We start from the raw sequence: 22,886 nt of genomic DNA, 5'->3' as shown, positions 1-22,886 counted from the left end.
GAACAGATTTTTACCTTGTCAGCCCAGGGATTCGATCTAGCAACCTGTCGGTTACTGGCCCAATGCTCTAACCAGTGCCACCCCATAATGTCTCAAACTCCTCTTAATGTCTGAAAAGGAGTAAATGGAAGGGCATCAAACACATGGAAACCTTATTCCACATTACCTTAAGCCCATCCTCCCCAATTAAGGTGCCACCAACCTTTCAGAATATTTAGGCATGTTAGCAGGTTAAATCTTTGAACCTTCTTTGTAGTATACCCCTCTGGGCCAGTGAGACCAATGAGCAGCTCTGGCCTCTCTTTGCATTGGCTAACATTTCCATATTATTTTGTCAGATAAAACACTGATCACTTTCAACATTTCCAGACTGTAGCTATTGAGTCAGTCAATTTCCTGCGCAGGAAATGTCTTTAATAGGTTGTAATCGATGTTAGCATTTTCATTGTGATGCATTGCCAATAAGCAGTAATCTTCAGAACGCCACATTGACCACAGCAGGGATAACAGTCAGCCCATTAAAATTAAAATGTGGTATCCTTTATGCTCAACATCAAGCATACTCCAGTCCAAATTTCACTCCCTGTACTTGAAAGTTCATTCAACAGGCAAAGTACTTCAAGTACACTGTGCAATTTGGGAAGCAGGCTGGTTCTCTATTTAGTCAGCACCCTTCAGTCAGGTAACCACAGGAGGTTGGTGGCAACTTAATTAGGGAGGATAGGCTTGTGGTAATGGCATCAACTGAGATGCCATTCACTCCTTTCCAGACATTATGAGCCATCCTCCCTCCAGCAGCCTCCACTGGTGCAACACTTAAATCAAGGATTGATACTACCAGCAGCACAGACACACAGAGAAAGTTAATTCAAAAGGTTTGGTTTTATTTGATAATACTGTCGTATATTTTTGTACAGCAACTGAACGTCCACAAAGGATTAAACATGCATAGTCTGGATGTACTCAAACTCCTTTATCTCCCACACAACCCCCCCCTCAATACGATGTGTACATCAGAAAGCATTGGATAAGGTAGAAGAAATATGGTATTACCAAGGCATTGAAAAGAGAAGTCTAAAAGACAAGTCTGTTTATATCTAGCCAAGCTTCTTTAGATCTATGCAAGTTCCTTCCTTGCAAGTAGGTGGCTAGGAGTGAAATTCTCTCACGTGCTCCCAGCGAAAGACATTCACCACTTCATTATTCTTATTTTTAAAGAGACTCGATAGGGAGAAACAATCTATATGTAAACAAAATGGAAAACAGCCCACTCTTAAATTATGCTTCTGATACTTTAAATCCAAATGAATATATAGCATTATTTTGAGATGTTAGGAGTCTGTGTCCATCTAAGACACTATATCCTATTGACGTGGTTTCCTGAGAAGTTACACTTCTCCAGGCATTGGGGATTTGATCTTGCAACCCTTCGGTTACTAGTCCAACGCTCTAACCACTAGGCTACCTGCCGCAATGTAAGATCTGAACATTTGCACACCGCAACGGGCTGCAGTTAAGACTGCCTGGAACGCGGCTGTCTGGTTGTGTCCTGTAAGCGGCTGTCTGGTTGTGTCCTGTAAGGCACCCTATTTCCTATGTAGTGTGCTACTTTTGACCAAGACCCATATAGTGCACTATAATGGAATAGGGTGCCATTTGGGATACACATCTTCCTGTCTGGGGTACTATATTAAGAACACTACAGAGAATCACACGGTTCTACCTCTACTGGAATTCCTCTTCAAAAAGTATAAAATTGACTTCTAATGACAGAAATAATTATAAAAAGTATATGCGTAACTCCTCCCACAGCCTCCAATGAGGCATAGGTACCATACAGCAGTGGAGGCTGGTGGGAGCAGCTGTAGGAGAAAAGGCTTATTGTAACGACTGGAATCAAACATGTGGAAGCCACATTTAACTCCGTTCCATTAATTCCAGTCCAGCCATTACAATGAGCCTATAGCGCCTACCACCAGCCTCCACTGCTGTATAGCCATCAAGGGAGAGAAGGGGTAGTGGGTGGAGACAGATGGGGGTGTTGAGTCTAGAAGGACTGTCGAGGGGAGGGCGGCATAGGGGTGAGGGTTATGGAGAGTGGGGAATGGCAGAGGTAAAATGTGATACCATCATCTCACATTCACCAGCCCAGTCTTTGGTGTGACACGCATTCTAGAAGGTTTTAAAATGTTATTCACAGATCTGTCTCTGACTGGGATGCTTAAGAGTTCAGACAAAATGAACGCAACCACTTATAAAAACTAAACTATTTTCTTTCCAAATGTCGATTACAATAATCTGGGAAGTCCCACCTCACCATCAATCTGATTGGTGATAACATGGGCATGAGAAGCAACATCAAATAGCATTTAACTAGAGAAAAAATAATAATAAAAAAGGCAACTTGGAATATGACTTGAATCAAACCAAATGAAACATTGTCTAGCCATCATTGAATAGATATGGGGTTGTTCGTACCTGGGTAGTTTGAGAGGTAGGAGTTTAGGGGCAAAGAGTTACACTTGATTTAGACACCAACCCAACAGGTGGGGGCAGCCATTCCATACAGTAGGTCAAGAGGTAAGTTCTCTGCCCAGGAGGTGCAAAAAAGGAATTAAATCAAGTGCACCTCTCTCTTTCAGGGCTCTGTCCAAAATGGCACCTTATTCCCTAGAGAGTGCACTACCTGGGCGCTGGTAAAAAAAATAAAGTAGTGCACTCTATAGGGAATAGGGTGCCATTTGAGACACCCATAGTTTAAAGAATCAGTCCTCCTGACGCCAGCCTCAGGGGGATGTGAAAAATCACTCGACAAGTCAGTCTCACGACCCTAAATCGCTACAAACACCCTGAGCCAGTCTGGCTCCTTCCCCTAGCCTCTAAACCATCTGTTTGATGACCTGAAGGAACCAAGTATGTGTAAGCAATTTGACAAAATGAACCTTCAGAGAGCTATGTGGATCGATTACCCAGGAGGATGCAGAGGGGAGGACAGCTCATGTCTGGAATGGAGTCAATGGAATGGTATCATTTATTCCGTTCCAGCCATTACAACGAGCCAGTCCTCCCCAATTATGGTGTCACCAACCTCCTGTGAAAGCCATCACCATACTATGAATACATCAGGTCCCTTTAGATCTGCAGACAGAAGGGGATAGTAGCTAGGAGTTGTTTTTGAACCAGTAAACAATTTCACTGATCTCACTCAAATCAATCAGCTTTGCCTCGTTATATTTTATGTGTATCATATTAATCTTGCCCTTTCACACAACTTATTTTCTCCTAATGATTCACCAAATTGTTTAGATGTAATTTTCTTTAAAAATAAAAAAATAACAAAAAACTAATCAGGCTTTGCAGTGGGCAGCTGGAAGGAAGTGACTAGGGGTCCTCGATGTCCAGGAACTCCTTCTTGGGTGGAGCATTACCGCGGTACCAGGAACAGGAGCCATCGGCCCTCTTGACGCATGCATAGTGGTTGGCTTGGCGACCGTACACCTGCTTCTCCATCATCAGGTCTGTCCACAGACACTCCTCTGGAGCGGAGATGGCACAGGGAAGGGAGGGGCAGCGCACAATCTACACAGAGAGACACACACACCAGGTTAAGACAAGTCACAGGAGATGTTTCTCTACCAATCTACCTCCTCCAAATCCCCATCCTGCTCCCCACCACCTCCATACCTTGCAGTCACAGCCCATCTGATAGCGCTGAGTCAGACTCTTCTTCTGAGTGGGGCTCATAGACTCCCAGGGGGTGATGTAGTCACACAGGGTCACATGCATCTTCCCACCTGCCTCCACCTTGCCTGCAGAAGAAAAGATAAGGCAGGGAAGAGATCCTCTTTTAAAAAAACGCAAAAGAAATATGGTTCTGAAACAAATCAGACATGCTTTTCTCTTCCTCCCCCTTCCTTAGATGGAGACAGACAGCAGTTAGAAAAGGGAGAGGATGAGGAGTAGAATGAGGAGAGGGGTGAGTCATTGAACGGCTAGTCTTACAGAAAATGGTTATCACCATGACGAGGTACATTGGGAATTCTAAAGGAGGAAACACTAGCCTCAGCAGTCCCTGGCCTGGTGTTCCCTGTAATTAGGCTGTGTGTGTGAAAGAACAAGTAGGGAAACCAGAGCACGCATGATCTAATGTCCCTCTGTCTCGCTTTACATCTAGCCCATGTCTGCTCCAGTTGTGCTCACTCGGCACCTTCTGACACAGCCTGATCCCAGATCTGTTTGTGCAGTCTTGCCTACTCTTACAGTTAGTGTTATAAGGAGTTGGCAAGGCAGCACAAACAGCTCTGGGATCAGGCTACTTTTAGCACAGAGCGGAGGGAGATTAACTATGCCATCAGTGTGTGGTAAGGTCCAACAGACTATCCTCACCTGAGATCAGGTACTCCTTCTTGCCACTGGTATCGAAGGTAACGCCACACACAGCAGAGACCGGAGCAGTGAAGACCTCCTCAATGTCCTGGTCAGGACCCTTATACATCTACAACTCAACAACAGGTCAGGGTTAGATGAACACAGGTCTCATATCTTACACAACCACAGGTGACGTGTTAGAGGTCAGAGGTCGTGGATGTAGTCTCACCTTGATCTGTTTGATGTCATACTGCATCCTGGTGATGGGGTTACCATAGATATCATTCCCAGTATCTATCTCCTTCTCCCCCACCACCTTCGCTCGGATCACTGCAGGGAGACAGGATCAGAGGACATTAACACACACACAAGTCCCAAAAACAAAGCTTCTGTTTAAAATTCCTTCTCCCACCACATCTAGTTAACCACCTGCAGATGGTGCCCAGTCAGCCTGAACAGCCTGGCGTTCCTACAGCACAGTAATAAACCAACAACCCACAATACACGGAGTCAAAACAGCCTTTGTTGTTTTGACCGTTTCAGGATGTGAACAGGCTGCCAGTAACATTCCAGATGTTCATGCCCCAGATCACATCACGATTTGTTAGCACATATGGATAGGGAGAGATGTTTTGGTCAGTGAGACCACAAGGCTGTGATTTAGGCAGATTATCGAGAGACAGAGAGACAAAACGTAGTGACACTGAAGGATAGAGGACAGACCTAGTATGATAAAGTATAAGCTGTAGTTCCTGTGTTTTAAAAGCCTCACAAACGACATCATGTTTTAGCCATGGGAAGGGAAAATATGAGCAATACAAAAGAACGCAAAAATCACAGAAGAAAAAAAATACAATGTACACACACTCCACAGGGCCCTGTCCCCTCGGGTTCCCTTTCTGGCGTGAAACAGAAGCAGACATGGGAGGGGTTCACTGCAGAGTTAATGTCCGACTCCCTCATCTCTCCCCTGGTCCAGGTCGCATGCTTTTCTGCACATGTAACCACATCCCAAGTTCATAGAGGGAGCTCACGGTGGGTGATGCAAACACACCGAGCACCAGCATAAGAACCTGGCTGGCCCTGTCTCCTGCATTCTGTGGAGTTCCTCCCTCTTGCTTCCTGACCTCATTCAGACCCAGAAGCTAATGAGCACTAAGGACACTGGGAATAGAACAGGGTAGACAGCACGCTCAGCTCAGGGAAACAGTGATTTGGGACTGCTGCCGGTTTAATGGCTTTTCCAGAATCATGTTTTCCTAAATAGGCTCCATTCCCCCCTGCTACTTCTTAACTAGGTCATATGATCATCCACGTTGAGAGTAGAAACTCTTAGGGGGACAGAGGGGTTCACACCTCAAGCCAACCATAGCTATGCAGAAAACATATACATGCATATCACCAGATCTACACATTTTTTCCATGAAAACCCCCATATGAACACATACCACATCCTGAGTTCCTTCTAACCCTCCACTTCATTATCCACCACACTAAATGAATGGACAAAGCCAGCAATCATGTGACTCCATTCCTTCCTATGTGAAGACTCAATAGTGCCTTTGAAGCCCAGGAAGTCAGTTAAGATGTCTCATTTGGGATATGTATGTAGACATAACATGAGCAGTTTGAACTACTCCAGGAAGTGACATTGCAGCCTAGCTCAGTGTTGCGCATTAAGCATCTCAAGTTGAAGACCGACTGGGTACTGCAGGCTGCCATTAGTTACTATAAATTATCCTTATATCCGGTGTGGTATTTTAAAATAATTGGATCAAGGACATACATCTAGTGTAATAGAAGCAATTATCGGTATCGTCGAGATGTGCATTTACATGAAGATTGGCCTGCCTTCCAATTGTGCACCGCCCTATGGGACTCCCAATCACCGCCGGTTGTGATACAGCCTGGAATCAAACCAGGGTCTGTAGTGCCTTAGACCATTGCGCCACTCGGGAGCCATAAACTTAGTGGGACTGCGACACCAAGAGGTACTTGTAGGTATGCATAGTCACTAGTTAGAGTGACCAGGAAGCGGATGACTTCTGAGGAGTGAATACTGTTGACAAAGTCAGAGGATCCCACCCTGTAAGTCAACTCTGCTTTTTCCCTTTGAGTACCCAGAACTGACAGCCAGATGTCATACGCTGCCAGATGGACGCATTCGTATGTGACTGAGAGAAGGCTATACATCACAGTGGTGTGTACTGTACGTCTGTGCAGTCTCCGTGTGTTGCACCTGAGTCTCTTTGAAGTGATGTGTGTCTGTGTTACTATCCTGCTACATTAGGTCGGTGCAGAGCAGGAAAACCCCAGAAACATTCCTGTCATTCCTCACAGCTACACCCCTCAGAGGAAGAGAGAGAAAGAGGAAAGAGAGGAGAGAGAAACTGGTGTGACAGACTTGTTCACAGAGGGAGTCGAGCAGAATTTATACTACCTTGCTTATTCCATCCTAGTTTCCCCTGTTCTCTCCCCCTCTTTATGGCTTCCTCTCCTTCATTTTCTATTTGCTGTGCCACGTCCACAAGCCAGACTGTACTCCTAGCCCCACAGCAGATCCCAAAGCACTGTAAACTCATAGGGGACTGTGTGTGTGTCCTCTATTTTACGGTACATGGCTGCAGCATAGTCAGGTGGAGACAAGCCTTCAGATCTCAAGCAAAGTCAATAATCATCATGCGAACCAACCACCTCAGTTACACATTTCCTGTTGTATCGTGAAACAGGAAACAGCCAGTGTGCAAATGTATAAGTAAAGAACACTTTGTTTGCGTCCCAAATGGCACCATATCACCTACGTGAACAAATTGCAGTATGAACGAAAAAACTACAATGTGAACGTACAAACTGACACTTCCATCATACGTATAGGCCTAAACCTGAGAGAATGCATAAGCGACCAACTAACTTATCCCACCGCTGCCACCAGTGTCGCGACAGAGCTGGCAAGCACACTACTACCTGCCATGAAGGACCAGACCTCTTGACAGAGGCTGTAGTAGAGAAACAACAAGGTGCACGTGAGGGCGTAGCCGTTCCCGGTCTATACTCACCTACGTCCGCGTTACAGAACGCCTGTTGTGGGTGCACGGGGGCACAGCTGCAGGCTTCAACGAGCTCCTCCGCCTGCCACAGAATCAGCACCGTCAGAGTGCAGAGTACGCCGTTAATTGATAACGGCATTTTCTCCAGCTGTGTCTCGGTTGTTTACCGTCCTTTGAAATGCGGGGGGGGGGGGGGGGGGATGCCCGTATAGAGAGTGAAATTCGTCGAGTGGGCTGTAGGTGTGTGTCTGTGTGGGTAGGCTATGTGTCAACAGCTACAATGACCGTTAACCAAGATCAAATAACGGAAGAAAAGCCCCAGTCCGCTAGTTGTCCCTCGCAGGGAAAAAACAAGTGTGTGACCTTCACTTTGAGTCGTTGCGCGTTTCTATCTTTTGGGTGTGTTTTCATTTCTCCGTGATTAGGCGGCTTTTAAGGCTGCTGCAGGATGGACTCCTCCCCTCTCGGTGACGATTCGTCCAGCGGTAAGCGCTCGAGCCCTGGGTTAAAAGTTTTCATATTCTCTTTGCCTGCCCACCCGCCCAAACTCCTTGCTCCGGCCGAACGCTACGCCTATGGACGTAGTTTTTTCTCCACATTGAGGGGGCTCGATTAATCTCGCCCGGGCGCCCGTGTAAGCGTGTTTTGCAACGACAGAAAGTTGATTGCGTTCGATTTGGAACCTGCGAAGTCACCTCAAAACAAAAGTGATGTAATTAAGCACATGTAGTAATTAGTAGGATTCAGTGTTTTCCTATGCAAAAGTGATAGCGTAGACAGACAGACAGACAGACACAGTGCCTTGCGAAAGTATTCGGCCCCCTTGAACTTTGCGACCTTTTGCCACATTTCAGGCTTCAAACATAAAGATATAAAACTGTATTTTTTTGTGAAGAATCAACAACAAGTGGGACACAATCATGAAGTGGAACGACATTTATAGGATATTTCAAACTTTTTTAACAAATCAAAAACGGAAAAATTGGGCGTGCAAAATTATTCAGCCCCCTTAAATTAATACTTTGTAGCGCCACCTTTTGCTGCGATTACAGCTGTAAATCGCTTGGGGTATGTCTCTATCAGTTTTGCACATCGAGAGACTGAAATTTTTTCCCATTCCTCCTTGCAAAACAGCTCGAGCTCAGTGAGGTTGGATGGAGAGCATTTGTGAACAGCAGTTTTCAGTTCTTTCCACAGATTCTCAATTGGATTCAGGTCTGGACTTTGACTTGGCCATTCTAACACCTGGATATGTTTATTTTTGAACCATTCCATTGTAGATTTTGCTTTATGTTTTGGATCATTGTCTTGTTGGAAGACAAATCTCCGTCCCAGTCTCAGGTCTTTTGCAGACTCCATCAGGTTTTCTTCCAGAATGGTCCTGTATTTGGCTCCATCCATCTTCCCATCAATTTTAACCATCTTCCCTGTCCCTGCTGAAGAAAAGCAGGCCCAAACCATGATGCTGCCACCACCATGTTTGACAGTGGGGATGGTGTGTTTCAGCTGTGTTGCTTTTACACCAAACATAACGTTTTGCATTGTTGCCAAAAAGTTCAATTTTGGTTTCATCTGACCAGAGCACCTTCTTCCACATGTTTGGTGTGTCTCCCAGGTGGCTTGTGGCAAATTTTAAACGACACTTTTTATGGATATCTTTAAGAAATGGCTTTCTTCTTGCCACTCTTCCATAAAGCCCAGATTTGTACAATATACGACTGATTGTTGTCCTATGGACAGAGTCTCCCACCTCAGCTGTAGATCTCTGCAGTTCATCCAGAGTGATCATGGGCCTCTTGGCTGCATCTCTGATCAGTCTTCTCCTTGTATGAGCTGAAAGTTTAGAGGGATGGCCAGGTCTTGGTAGATTTGCAGTGGTCTGATACTCCTTCCATTTCAATATTATCGCTTGCACAGTGCTCCTTGGGATGTTTAAAGCTTGGGATTTTTTTTTGTATCCAAATCCGGCTTTAAACTTCTTCACAACAGTATCTCGGACCTGCCTGGTGTGTTCCTTGTTCTTCATGATGCTCTCTGCGCTTTTAACGGACCTCTGAGACTATCACAGTGCAGGTGCATTTATACGGAGACTTGATTACACACAGGTGGATTGTATTTATCATCATTAGTCATTTAGGTCAACATTGGATCATTCAGAGATCCTCACTGAACTTCTGGAGAGAGTTTGCTGCACTGAAAGTAAAGGGGCTGAATAATTTTGCACGCCCAATTTTTCAGTTTTTGATTTGTTAAAAAAGTTTGAAATATCCAATAAATGTCGTTCCACTTCATGATTGTGTCCCACTTGTTGATGATTCTTCACAAAAAAATACAGTTTTATATCTTTATGTTTGAAGCCTGAAATGTGGCAAAAGGTCGCAAAGTTCAAGGGGGCCGAATACTTTCGCAAGGCACTGTAGATCGATAGATAGATAGATAGATATGACGAAAATGTTTTACAAATATGTTTTCCTATGCAAAAGTGATAGCGTAGACAGACAGACAGACAGATAGATATGATGAAAATGTTTTACAAATATAACATAGTAGGGCTAGGCTAGACAGTAGACTTAACCTACTAGGCATAATTGGGTTACAGATACAGTATAATAATAATACACATTTACTTGTATAGTGCTTAAAAAACAAACAATAAAACGTTTATTTATATATATATATATATAAGGCACTTTATCTGCCTTTCCAATGAAAACTAGTTAGAAAACTCAAACATTTATTTTGTGGAAAAGAGATGCATGTTTCTGGACAATGCAATATGCTGCCTTGTTGACAGAATGGCACAAATAACTGTTTGATTTGAGAAGGGCGCTCCTCCATCACTTTTGCCCTATGACATGATGGGCCTTTTCAACCCGGGCCAGTGTAAAATAACTTCCTCATTGAGTCTGGATCTGAGTACCTTCTCAAGGAGTTCTAGAAACTATCTGATTGGTCCCAGGAACCGATCGATTAGGCCAGAGCCAGAATACAGGTGGTAAAGCAGTGTTTGAAAAGTCGTCATTGGCTTTGATACTCTGATTGGTTAAAGATGATCCAATGACTGATGACTTTGTTTTGTACTGGAGGCGAAAAAAACGCACACCTGTTTAGGAGAGGTGCTGGCTAGCGGAGTAGAACACCTGTTTAGGCGAGGTGCTGACCGGCGGATAGAACACCTGTTTAGGAGAGGTGCTGGCTAGCGGAGTAGAACACCTGTTTAGGCGAGGTGCTGGCTAGCGGAGTAGAACACCTGTTTAGGGGAGGTGCTGGCTAGCGGAGTAGAACACCTGTTTAGGGGAGGTGCTGGCTAGCGGAGTAGAACACCTGTTTAGGCGAGGTGCTGGCTAGCGGAGTAGAACACCTGTTTAGGCGAGGTGTAGAACACCTGTTTAGGCGAGGTGCTGGATAGCGGAGTAGAACACCTGTTTAGGCGAGGTGCTGGCTAGCGGAGTAGAACACCTGTTTAGGGGAGGTGCTGGCTAGCGGAGTAGAACACCTGTTTAGGCGAGGTGCTGGCTAGCGGAGTAGAACACCTGTTTAGGGGAGGTGCTGGCTAGCGGAGTAGAACACCTGTTTAGGCGAGGTGCTGGCTAGCGGAGTAGAACACCTGTTTAGGCGAGGTGCTGGCTAGCGGAGTAGAACACCTGTTTAGGTTAGGGTGACGTGTTCCATGCCGGTATAACGTAGGGACGAAATCGAGTGGTTTGCTTCCGAAAAGTAGGCCGCAACTGGGTACGTCGAGTTTTTGCAGCTAATGGTGCTATGATGCTCCGAGATTTGTACTTTTAATGATTTGTTTTGTACAACACACCTCATTTTGACCCTGACACAAACACCTTCAATAATGGCAGTCTCAGACTGAAATATGTAGCGAACAATAAAGCAGGGGAATAGTTCAGTTTGAGTCGTCAGGCAACTATTCTCCTCTCCTCTCCTCTGTTTTGAATCGCATCCTCTTCTCTGTCCAGTAGAGCTGCTGACCTTATTCGCATGTTGAGCGAGAGAAGGAGAAGGAGAGAATGAGGACTTGATAGAGAGAGGAGGGAGAGAGAGAGACCTTGCCCTCTGAAAGGTCAGAATAGTTTTATTTTGACCCCACTGTGCGAGGTCAAGAGGTCAGGATGATTTATATCAGGCTTTTTATGCTGTGACTGTTGGTCACCAGAGTTGGGATTTTACAACTGACAGTTGACCTTTTCAAACAGAATATGTTGAAGTACATCTATGACAACAGTTGCATGTATGGGGGCAACCTCTGAAAGTGACACACGAGATATAGACAGTATGACAGATAGTTCAGAAGTTCAAACGTGTGTCACTGTCACCATGGAAACCCCAAAAGCGGCCAGTCAACCCAATCCGGACAAATAACCTTATAACCTTATGGAATTTGTCCATCCCTTTTGCAAACACTCACACAAACATTTCCGTGCTTGTGTTTATGAGTGTTCTATAACAATGCACTACCAACTGAATGCCTCCGTTGCTGCAGTTGATGTTGTACATTTCAGGGGTAAACATGTATGACATTGGATTTGTGCATATAATACTGATATGGGATTTTATGGGACTTTCAATTGATTATGTATTTCTTTGTTTACTTTCTTTTCCATAAAAGCCCATTTGGACGGTTGTTGAAAATTAGTGCAAGCTAGAAACAATATAGTGCAATGCATCAGACGATTGTTTGTTCAATGTGTCAATGTGTTTGTACTTGTCCCTATCCGAAAATATGAGCAGGGTGTGTGTGTTTGTGAGAGAGAGAGAGAGAGACAGGGAGAGACAGAGAGAGAGAGAGAGGAACGGACGGACAGACAACTGTACTTTAATGGATGTGGTGACCAACACAACTGGGAAAACATCAAATCAAATCAATCAAATCAAATCAAAATCAAATCATGTAGAGAATGTGCAGCATGTGCCCAGATCTGGTGGTTTAGTCATCTCTGTGCTCTCCTCTATCTCGCTTTGAAATGACCCCAGAACAAGACGGCTGCTCTGTAGTCAAGTTATCATAGACCATTTGTATAGATCAGCACTATCATCATCACCACAGGCAGTTAACCATCATGATGCTAATGTAGATGTGTGTGATAAAGTATACCAACCGGTGTGGAGGCAAAAGGCAAGGCTCATCATCGTATGAGGCTGTGGCTTTGCACACTTCCTCTGTCATTTCTGCTTTCTGGTAGGTTGATACGGGGTGAGGATGTTACACAGAAGTTGTTCCCAGAAGAACGACGTGTAGCAATGGCCGGGGCTGAGAATTGTGAAAGTGACAGCTGAGTTGGTACACACTCATACAGTGGGGCAAAAAAGTATTTAGTCAGCCACCAATTGTGCAAGTTCTCCCACTTAAAAAAATGAGAGAGGCCTGTAATTTTCATCATAGGTACACTTCAACTATGATAGACAATATGAGCATTTTTTTCTACAGAAAATCACATTAAGGGATTTTTAATGAATTTATTTGCAAATTATGGTGGAAAATAAGTATTTGGTCAATAACAAAAGTTGTTTTGGGGCTGTTGCTGGGCAACACGGACTTTCAACTCCCTCCAAAGATTTTCTATGGGGTTGAGATCTGGAGACTGGCTAGGCCACTCCAGGACCTTGAAATGCTTCTTACGAAGCCACTCCTTCATTGCCCGGGCGGTGTGTTTGGGATCATTGTCATGCTGAAAGACCCAGCCACGTTTCATCTTCAATGCCCTTGCTGATGGAAGGAGGTTTTCACTCAAAATCTCACGATACATGGCCCCATTCATTCTTTCCTTTACACGAATCAGTCGTCCTGGTCCCTTTGCAGAAAAACAGCCCCAAAGCATGATGTTTCCACCCCCATGCTTCACAGTAGGTATGGTGTTCTTTGGATGCAACTCAGCATTCTTTGTCCTCCAAACAAGACGAGTTGAGTTTTTACCAAAAAGTTATATTTTGGTTTCATCTGACCATATGACATTCTCCCAATCTTCTTCTGGATCATCCGAATGCTCTCTAGCAAACTTCAGACGGGCCTGGACAAGTACTGGCTTAAGCATGGGGACACGTCTGGCACTGCAGGATTTGAGTCCCTGGCGGCGTAGTGTGTTACTGATGGTAGGCTTTGTTACTTTGGTCCCAGCTCTCTGCAGGTCATTCACTAGGTCCCCCCGTGTGGTTCTGGGATTTTTGCTCACCGTTCTTGTGATCATTTTGACCCCACGGGGTGAGATCTTGCGTGGAGCCCCAAATCGAGGGAGATTATCAGTGGTCTTGTATGTCTTCCATTTCCTAATAATTGCTCCCACAGTTGATTTCTTCAAACCAAGCTGCTTACCTATTGCAGATTCAGTCTTCCCAGCCTGGTGCAGGTCTACAATTTTGTTTCTGGTGTCCTTTGACAGCTCTTTGGTCTTGGCCATAGTGGAGTTTGGAGTGTGACTGTTTGAGGTTGTGGACAGGTGTTTTTTATACTGATAACAAGTTCAAACAGGTGCCATTAATACAGGCAACGAGTGGAGGACAGAGGAGCCTCTTAAAGAAGAAGTTACAGGTCTGTGAGAGCCAGAAATCTTGCTTGTTTGTAGGTGACCAAATACTTATTTTCCACCACAATTTGCAAATAAATTCATTAAAAACCCTACAATGTTATTTTCTGGATTTTTTTCTTCTAATTTTGTCTGTCATAGTTGAAAATTACAGGCCTCTCTCATATTTTTAAGTGGGAGAACTTGCACAATTGGTGGCTGACTAAATACTTTTTTGCCCCACTGCATATAGCCATGTTATTTTCTACCTACTATATAAAGCCAATGTGCAGCCTGGAGGGGCTGCAGACAATCTCAAGGACATGTGAAATAGATCAGGGTGTGACACTGATAACCCCAAATGCTCTTCCACATACTTCCAGGTGGAGTTCTCCATCTGCACACAGCGTTTAATAGCCTGCGGCTGTGGCATCAGACAAATGATCTGTCCATTAGAGTACCAACAAATATCTTCCTTTGGACTTGGCCAGAAGAATTTGTTGATGCCATTCCGGTGCATGATGTTCCTCTACATCCATGATGATGCCAGGGTATCCTTCATGGTCATAATTGACAACACACCACTCCCCTATGTGATTAAGTTCGATGGTGTCAGGTCGCCATGTGGTGTCAGCCTTGTCATGAGATGCAGGGAGCTGGTTCGATGCTGCAGGGTCACCCAGAGTTGCCTCTTTGAGCTGTAAACAAGGACAGTCCAACATGCCACTATCCTTCTTGCACATACAGGTAATATCCCTGTATTTTATCTGGCCTGGTGAGAAACTGATAACCTGATGACTTCATCGTTCCTTTAATGGCATCTAAGGCAGGCATCTGAGGTGAGAAGAGCTAGCTTATGTTAAGATATAGATTTAAATACTCAACCAGCTACTGTCCCAGAGAAATGTATGTTTGTATGGGGAGGAAGGAGGGTTACCTCCGGCCCAGGCTGATTTTCAGCAGTTGAGAGGGGTGTTTGGGACTGCAGCAACGCCCATGGCTATGAGTATCCTTTTTGGATCTCTCCATCTCTTCCTTTCTGCACACTGCACTCTGTCACCGAGTTCAGCTATTGCCTTCTTCCCTGTCTCTTTATCTTTCCTCCATTTCTCCCTCTCTAGATACTTTCTCCTTCTTTCTGGGTCAGCATTACATCGTTCTCTGTATTGCCGCCGTCTTTCAGCTGCACTAAGAGGAGGTGTCATTCATTCAGAAAGACCTGATTCAATTGATATTTATTTATTCTTAAAATACTATACATGCTATATATACTGTAATTATGTTATACAATTTATGAAAAAAATAAAAAATATTTTGAAACACATTACTGCAAGATATCCATTTGTCCACCCTGTTACGTGCATGTCCACCCTGTTGAGTGCATGTCCACCCTGTTGAGTGCATGTCCACCCTGTTGAGTGCATGTCCACCAATTTTTTTTTGTTTTTTTGTTGTTGAATTTTACCCCCTTTTTCTCCCCAATTTCGTGGTATCCAATTGTTAGTAGTTACTATCTTGTCTCATCGCTACAACTCCCGTACGGGCTCGGGAGAGACGAAGGTCGAAAGGCATGCGTCCTCCGAAACACAACCCAACCAAGCCGCACTTCTTCTTAACACAGCGCGCATCCAACCCGGAAGCCAGCCACACCAATGTGTCGGAGGAAACACCTGGCGACCTGGTTAGCGTGCACTGCGTCCGGCCCGCCACAGGAGTCGCTAGTGCACGATGAGACAAGGATATCCCTACCGGCCAAACCCTCCCTAACCCGGACGACGCAATGCCAATTGTGCGTCGCCCCACGGACCTCCCGGTCTCTGGTGGCACAGCTAGCACTGCGATGTTGTGCCCTAGACCACTGAGTAGGGTGGACATTTTGAGCGAAAATTAGCGACTATGCTCCAAGTGATCGTGATGAAGCTAGGATAATGGCTACCACTTGAAAAGGAATTTACATTGTTTGACAAATATATTTTTAAACAATTAAATTCAATTGACGTCTTTTGTATTTTTGCTTAACAGGGTGGACATGTTGTGCTTTCCGACATCACATCACCAACATGTGATGATGAAAATGTAATAGTATGAAATCTAGATACTCACCAGGTCCACCACAGTAGCTTTTTTCACCAAGGAAGTGACATAATATCCTATTTGTAATGTCATTGTAGAAAATATATATTTTCTTAAAGTGCCAGTAACCACAATGTAACAGGGTGGACAACGACTTTGAGGACGTATAGAAAATAGTAAATATTCTTATAAAAAGTGCAGCATTTAACATTAAAAGACTATACGTAAGATAACATTTAATGAAAAAAATATATATATATGTTTTTAAATGTTTAATTTTATTCCTAATTATTCTCGTTGAAGTTGATTGAGCAGCAATTTGCAGGTCACTGTTCAGTGTGACCAGTTCTGACCTGTTCTGACCTGATGACATGTTCAGTGTGACCTGTTCTGACCTGTTGACCTGTTCTGATCTGATGACCTGTTCTGACCTGATTACCTGTTCTGACCTGTTCAGTGTAACCTGTTCTGACCAGTTCTGATGACCTGTTCTGATGACCTGTTGGTGTGACCTGTTCTGATGACCTGTTGAACTGTTCTGATGACCAGTTCAGTGTGACCTGTTCCGACCTGTTGATCTGTTCTGACCTGTTGACCTGTTCTGATGACCTGTTATGACCTGTTCAGTGTGACCTGTTCTGACCTGTTGACCTGTTCTGATCTGATGACCTGTTCTGACCTGATGACCTGTTCTGACCTGTTCAGTGTAACCTGTTCTGACCAGTTCTGATGACCTGTTCTGATGACCTGTTGGTGTGACCTGTTCTGATGACCTGTTGAACTGTTCTGATGACCAGTTCAGTGTGACCTGTTCCGACCTGTTGACCTGTTCTGATGACCTGTTCTGACCTGTTGACCTGTTCAGTGTGACCTGTTCTGATCACCTGTTCTGACCTGTTCGGACGACCTGTTCTTTACTGTTGACCTGTTCAGTGAGACCTGTTCTGATGACCTGTTCAGTGTGACCTGTTCTGACCTGTTGACATGTTCTGATGACCTGTTCTGATCTGTTGACATGTTCTGATGACCTGCTCAGTGTGACCTGTTCTGATGACCTTTTATGACTTGTTGACCTGTTCTGATGACCTGTTCAGTGTGACCTGTTCTGACCTGTTGACCTGTTCTGATGACCTGTTCAGTGTGACCTGTTCTGACCTGTTCTGATGACCTGTTCTGATCTGTTGACCTGTTTTGATGACCTGTTAGGCTGTGACCTGTTCCGACCTGGTGACCTGTTCAGTGTGATCTGTTCTGATGACCTATTCTGACCTGGTGACCTGTTCTGATGACCTGTTCTGACCTGATAACCTGTTCTAATGACCTGTTTAGTGTGACCAGTTTTGACCTGTTGACCTGTTCTGATGACCTGTTCTGACCTGTTCAGTGTGACCTGTTCTGACCTGTTGACCTGTACTGATGACCTGTTCTGACCTGTTGACCTGTTCAGTGTGACCTGTTCTGACCTGTTGACCTGTTCTGACCTGTTCTGTTGACCTGTTCTGACCTGATGACCTGTTCAGTGTGAGCTGTTCTGACCTTTTCTGATGACCTGTTGACCTGTTCTGATGACCTGTTGACCTGTTCTGACTTGATGACCTGTTCAGTATGACTTGTTCTGATGACCTGTTCTGACCTGTTGACCTGTTCAGTGTGACCCGTTCTGATGACCTGTTCTGATGACCTGTTCTGATGACCTGTTCTGACCTGTTGACCTGTTCTGATGACCTGTTCAGTGTGACTTGTTCTGATGACCTGTTCTGACCTGTTGACCTGTTCAATGTGACCTGTTGACCTGTTCTGACCTGTTCTGATGACCTTTTCTGACCTGATGACTTGTTCAGTGTGACCTGTTCAGTGTGAGCTGTTCAGTGTGACCTGTTCTGATGACCTGTTAACCTGTTGACCTGTTCTGATGACCTGTTCTGATGACCTGTTAACCTGTTCTGTTGACCTGTTCTGATGACCTGTTCTGATGACCTGTTAACCTGTTCTGATGACCTGTTAACCTGTTCTGATGACCTGTTCTGGCCTGTTGACCTGTTCTGATGACCTGTTAACCTGTTCTGATGACCTGTTAACCTGTTCTGTTGACCTGTTCTGATGACCTGTTAACCTGTTCTGATGACCTGTTCAGTGTGACCTGTTCTGACCTGATGATTTGTTCAGTGTGACCTGTTCAGTGTGAGCTGTTCAGTGTGACCTGTTCTGATGACCTGTTAACCTGTTCTGATGACCTGTTAACCTGTTCTGATGACCTGTTAACCTGTTCTGTTGACCTGTTCTGATGACCTGTTCTGATGACCTGTTAACCTGTTCTGATGACCTGTTAACCTGTTCTGTTAACCTGTTCTGTTGACCTGTTCTGATGACCTGTTAACCTGTTCTGATGACCTGTTCTGGCCTGTTGACCTGTTCTGATGACCTGTTCTGACCTGTTCTGATGACCTGTTCAGTGTGACCTGTTCTGACCTGATGACTTGTTCAGTGTGACCTGTTCAGTGTGAGCTGTTCAGTGTGACCTGTTCTGATGACCTGTTAACCTGTTCTGATGACCTGTTCAGTGTGACCTGTTCTGACCTGATTACTTGTTCAGTGTGACCTGTTCAGTGTGACCTGTTCTGATTACCTGTTAACCTGTTCTGATGACCTGTTAACCTGTTCTGATGACCTGTTAACCTGTTCTGATGACCTGTTAACCTGTTCTGATGACCTGTTCTGGCCTGATGACCTGTTCTGATGACCTGTTAACCTGTTCTGATGACTTGTTCTGGCCTGTTGACCTGTTCTGATGACCTGTTCTGGCCTGTTGACCTGTTCTGACCTGTTGACCTGTTCTGACCTGTTCTGATGACCTGTTCAGTGTGACCTGTTCTGACCTGTTGACCTCTTCAGTGTGACCTGTTCTGATGACCTGTTTTGAGCTGTTGACCTGTTCAGTGTGACCTGTTCTGACCTGTTCTGATGACCTGTTCAGTGTGACCTCTTCTGTTGACCTGTTCAGTGTGACCTGTTCAGTGTCACCTGTTCTGATGACCTGTTCTGACCTGTTCAGTGTGACCTGTTCTGATGACCTCTTGACCTGTTCTGGTGACCTGTTCTGACCTGTTGACCTGTTCTGACCTGTTTACTTTTTCTGATGACCTGTTCTGATGACCTGTTCAGTGTGACCTGTTCTGGTGACCTGTTAACCTGTTCAGTGTGACCTGTTCTGACTTGTTGACCTATTCTGATGACCTGTTCTGACCTGTTGACCTGTCTTGATGACCTGTTAGGGTGTGACCTGTTCTGACCTGGTGACCTGTTCAGTGTGATCTGTTCTGATGACCTATTCTGACCTGGTGACCTGTTCTGATGACCTGTTCTGACCTGATAACCTGTTCTAATGACCTGTTTAGTGTGACCAGTTCTGACCTGTTGACCTGTTCTGATGCCCTGTTCTGACCTGTTGACCTGTTTAGTGTGACCGGTTCTGACCTGTTGACCTGTTCTGACCTGTTCAGCGTGACCTGTTCTGACCTGTTGACCTGTTCTGACCTGATGACCTGTTCAGTGTGAGCTGTTCTGACCTGTTTTTATGATCTGTTCTGTTGACCTGTCCTAACCTGTTGACCTGTTCTGACCTGTTCTGACCTGATGACCTGTTCAGTATGACTTGTTCTGATGACCTGTTCTGACCTGTTGACCTGTTCTGACCTGTTGACCTGTTCAGTGTGACTTGTTCTGACCTGTTGAACTGTTCAGTGTGACCTGTTCTGACCTGTTGACTTGTTCTGACCTGTTCTGATGACCTTTTCTGACCTGATGACCTGTTCAGTGTGACCTGTTCTGACCTGTTCATTGTGACCTGTTCTGATGACCTGATGACCTGTTCAGTGTGAACTGTTGACCTGTTCTGACCTGATGACCTGTTCATTGTGACCTGTTCTGACCTGATGACCTGTTCAGTTGTTCTGACCTGGTCTGTTGACCTGTTCAGTGTGATTTGTTCTGACCTGTTGACCTGTTCTGATGACCTGTTCTGACCTGTTCTGTTTTTATGATCTGTTCTGACCTGTTGACCTGTCCTGATGACGATTTCTGATGACCTGTTCTGATGACCTGTTTTGACCTGTTCAGTGTGACATGTTCTGACCTGTTGACCTGTCCTGATGACCTGTTCTGGTGACCTGTTGACCTGTTCAGTGTGACATGTTCTGATGACCTGTTCAGTGTGACCTGTTCTGACCTTTTGACCTGTTCTGACCTTTTGACCTGTTCTGACCGTTTGACCTGTTCTGATCGTTTGACCTGTTCAGTGTAACTTGTTCTGATGACCTGTTCTGACCTGTTGCCCTTTTCTGATGACCTGTTCTGACCTGTTGACCTTTCCAATGTGACCTGTTGACCTGTTCTGACCTGATGACCTGTTCTGACCTGTTGACCTGTTCTGACCTGTTGACCTGTTTAGTGTGACCTGTTCTGACCTTTTGACCTGTTCAGTGTGACCTGTTGTGATGACCTATTCAGTGTGACTTGATGACCTGTTCCGTTGTCCTGTTCAGTGTGACCTCTTCTGATGACCTGTTCAGTGTGACCTGTTCTGACCTGTTCAGTGTGATTTGTTCTGACCTTTTGACCTGCTCAGTGTGATTTGTTCTGACCTTTTGACCTGTTCAGTGTGACCTGTTCTGACCTGATGACCTGTTCAGTGTGACCTGTTCTGACCTGATGACCTGTTCATTGTGATCTGTTCTGATGACCTGTTCTGACCTGATGACCTGTTCAGTGTGATTTGTTCTGACCTTTTGACCTGTTCATTGTGACCTGTTCAGTGTGACCTGTTCTGACCTGATGACCTGTTCAGTGTGACCTGTTCTGACCTGATGACCTGTTCTGACCTGATGACCTGTTCATTGTGACCTGTTCAGTGTGACCTGTTCTGACCTGATGACCTGTTCAGTGTGACCTGTTCTGACTTGATGACCTGTTCATTGTGATCTGTTCTGATGACCTGTTCTGACCTGATGACCTGTTCATTGTGACCTGTTCTGACCTGATGACCTGTTCAGTTGTTCTGACCTGGTCTGTTGACCTGTTCAGTGTGATTTGTTCTGACCTGTTGACCTGTTCAGTGTGATTTGTTCTGACCTGTTGACCTGTTCTGATGACCTGTTCTGACCTGTTGACCTGTCCTGATGACGATTTCTGATGACCTGTTCTGATGACCTGTTTTGACCTGTTCATTGTGACATGTTCTGACCTGTTGACCTGTCCTGATGACCTGTTCTGATGACCTGTTCTGATGACCTGTTTAGTGTGACCTTTTCTGACCTTTTGACCTGTTCAGTGTGACCTGTTCTGACCTTTTGACCTGTTCAGTGTAACTTGTTCTGATGACCTGTTCTGACCTGTTGCCCTTTTCTGATGACCTGTTCTGACCTGTTGACCTGTTCTGACCTGATGAACTGTTCAGTGTGACCTGTTCTGACTTGTTGATCTGTTCTGATGACCTGTTCTGACCTGTTCAGTGTGACCTGTTCAGTGTCACCTGTCCGGTGTGACCTGTTCTGATGACCTGTTCAGTGTGACCTGTTCTGATGACCTGTTGACCTGTTCAGTGTTACCTGTTCTGACCTGTTGACCTGTTCTGATGACCTGTTCTGACCTGTTGAGTGTGATTTGTTCTGACCTGTTGACCTGTTCTGATGACATGTTCAGTGTGACCTGTTCTGACCTGTTCTAATGACCTGTTGTGACCTGTTGACCTGTTTAGTGTGACCTGTTCTGATGACCTGTTGACCTTTTTTGATGACCTGTTCAGTATGACTTGTTCTGATGACCTGTTCAGTATGACTTGTTCTGATGACCTGTTTAGTGTGACCTGTTCTGACCTGTCGACCTGTTCTGATGACCTGTTTAGTTTGACCTGTTCTGACCTGTTAACCTGTTCTGATGACCTGTTGACCTTTTTTGATGACCTGTTCAGTATGACTTGTTCTGATGACCTGTTCAGTATGACTTGTTCTGATGACCTGTTCAGTGTGACCATTTCTGACCTGTCGACCTGTTCTGATGACCTGATTAGTTTGACCTGTTAACCTGTTCTGATGACCTGTTTAGTTTGACCTGTTCTGACCTGTTAACCTGTTCTGATGACCTGTTTAGTTTGACCTGTTCTGATGACCTGTTTAGTGTGATCTGTTCTGACCTGTCGACCTGTTCTGATGACCTGTTTAGTTTGACCTGTTCTGACCTGTTAACCTGTTCTGATGACCTGATTAGTTTGACCTGTTCTGACCTGTTAACCTGTTCTGATGACCTGTTTAGTGTGACCTGTTCTGACCTGTCGACCTGTTCTGATGACCTGTTTAGTTTGACCTGTTCTGACCTGTTAACCTGTTCTGATGACCTGTTCAGTGTGACCTGTTCTGACCTGTTAACCTGTTCTGATGACCTGTTTAGTTTGACCTGTTCTGATGACCTGTTTAGTGTGATCTGTTCTGACCTGTCGACCTGTTCTGATGACCTGTTTAGTTTGACCTGTTCTGACCTGTTAACCTGTTCTGACCTGTTCCTGTTAACCTGTTCTGATGACCTGTTTAGTGTGACCTGTTCTGACCTGTCGACCTGTTCTGATGACCTGTTTAGTTTGACCTGTTCTGACCTGTTAACCTGTTCTGATGACCTGTTTAGTTTGACCTGTTCTGACCTGTTAACCTGTTCTGATGACCTGTTTAGTTTGACCTGTTCTGACCTGTCGACCTGTTCTGATGACCTGTTTAGTTTGACCTGTTCTGACCTGTTAACCTGTTCTGACCTGTTTAGTTTGACCTGTTCTGACCTGTTAACCTGTTATGACCTGTTTAGTGTGACCTGTTCTGACCTGTCGACCTGTTCTGATGACCTGTTT

At 44.9% G+C, this 22,886-nt stretch overlaps 1 protein-coding gene across 2 annotated transcripts; it reads right to left on the bottom strand.

Moving 5' to 3' along the window:
- Positions 1 to 867: 867 nt before the first annotated feature.
- On the bottom strand, positions 868 to 8,012 carry LOC139376955 (metalloproteinase inhibitor 2-like). 2 transcript variants are annotated; one of them, XM_071119982.1, is made up of 6 exons: positions 7,425 to 7,990; positions 4,598 to 4,698; positions 4,387 to 4,495; positions 3,685 to 3,809; positions 3,366 to 3,579; positions 868 to 1,849 (listed from the first exon to the last, which is right to left on the bottom strand). In XM_071119982.1, exons 1-5 carry the CDS (start codon positions 7,552 to 7,554, stop codon positions 3,382 to 3,384), a joined length of 663 nt encoding a protein of 220 aa, XP_070976083.1. In that variant the 5' UTR covers positions 7,555 to 7,990; the 3' UTR covers positions 868 to 1,849; positions 3,366 to 3,381. The 2 variants fall into 2 exon arrangements, with proteins under 2 accessions (XP_070976083.1, XP_070976082.1); XM_071119981.1 differs by having other exon boundaries at positions 868 to 3,579; positions 7,425 to 8,012.
- Positions 8,013 to 22,886: the final 14,874 nt, after the last annotated feature.

Source organism: Oncorhynchus clarkii, chromosome 20, assembly GCF_045791955.1.
Source record: "Oncorhynchus clarkii lewisi isolate Uvic-CL-2024 chromosome 20, UVic_Ocla_1.0, whole genome shotgun sequence".
Classification (NCBI taxonomy): Eukaryota; Metazoa; Chordata; class Actinopteri; order Salmoniformes; family Salmonidae; genus Oncorhynchus; species Oncorhynchus clarkii.
Note: the sequence above shows the minus strand (reverse complement) of the source record. Positions and strands in the feature narration are given on the sequence as shown.

Bases quoted from the DNA above. Each gene is read 5' to 3' on its own strand.
- LOC139376955 (XM_071119981.1), bottom strand. From the start codon at position 7,554: ATGCCGTTATCAATTAACGGCGTACTCTGCACTCTGACGGTGCTGATT. The intron at 4,496-4,597 runs GTGAGACTACAT...GTTGAGTTGTAG, and splicing joins ATGACATCAAACAGATCAAG to ATGTATAAGGGTCCTGACCA. The intron at 3,810-4,386 runs GTGAGGATAGTC...TTTCTTCTGCAG, and splicing joins GAAGGAGTACCTGATCTCAG to GCAAGGTGGAGGCAGGTGGG.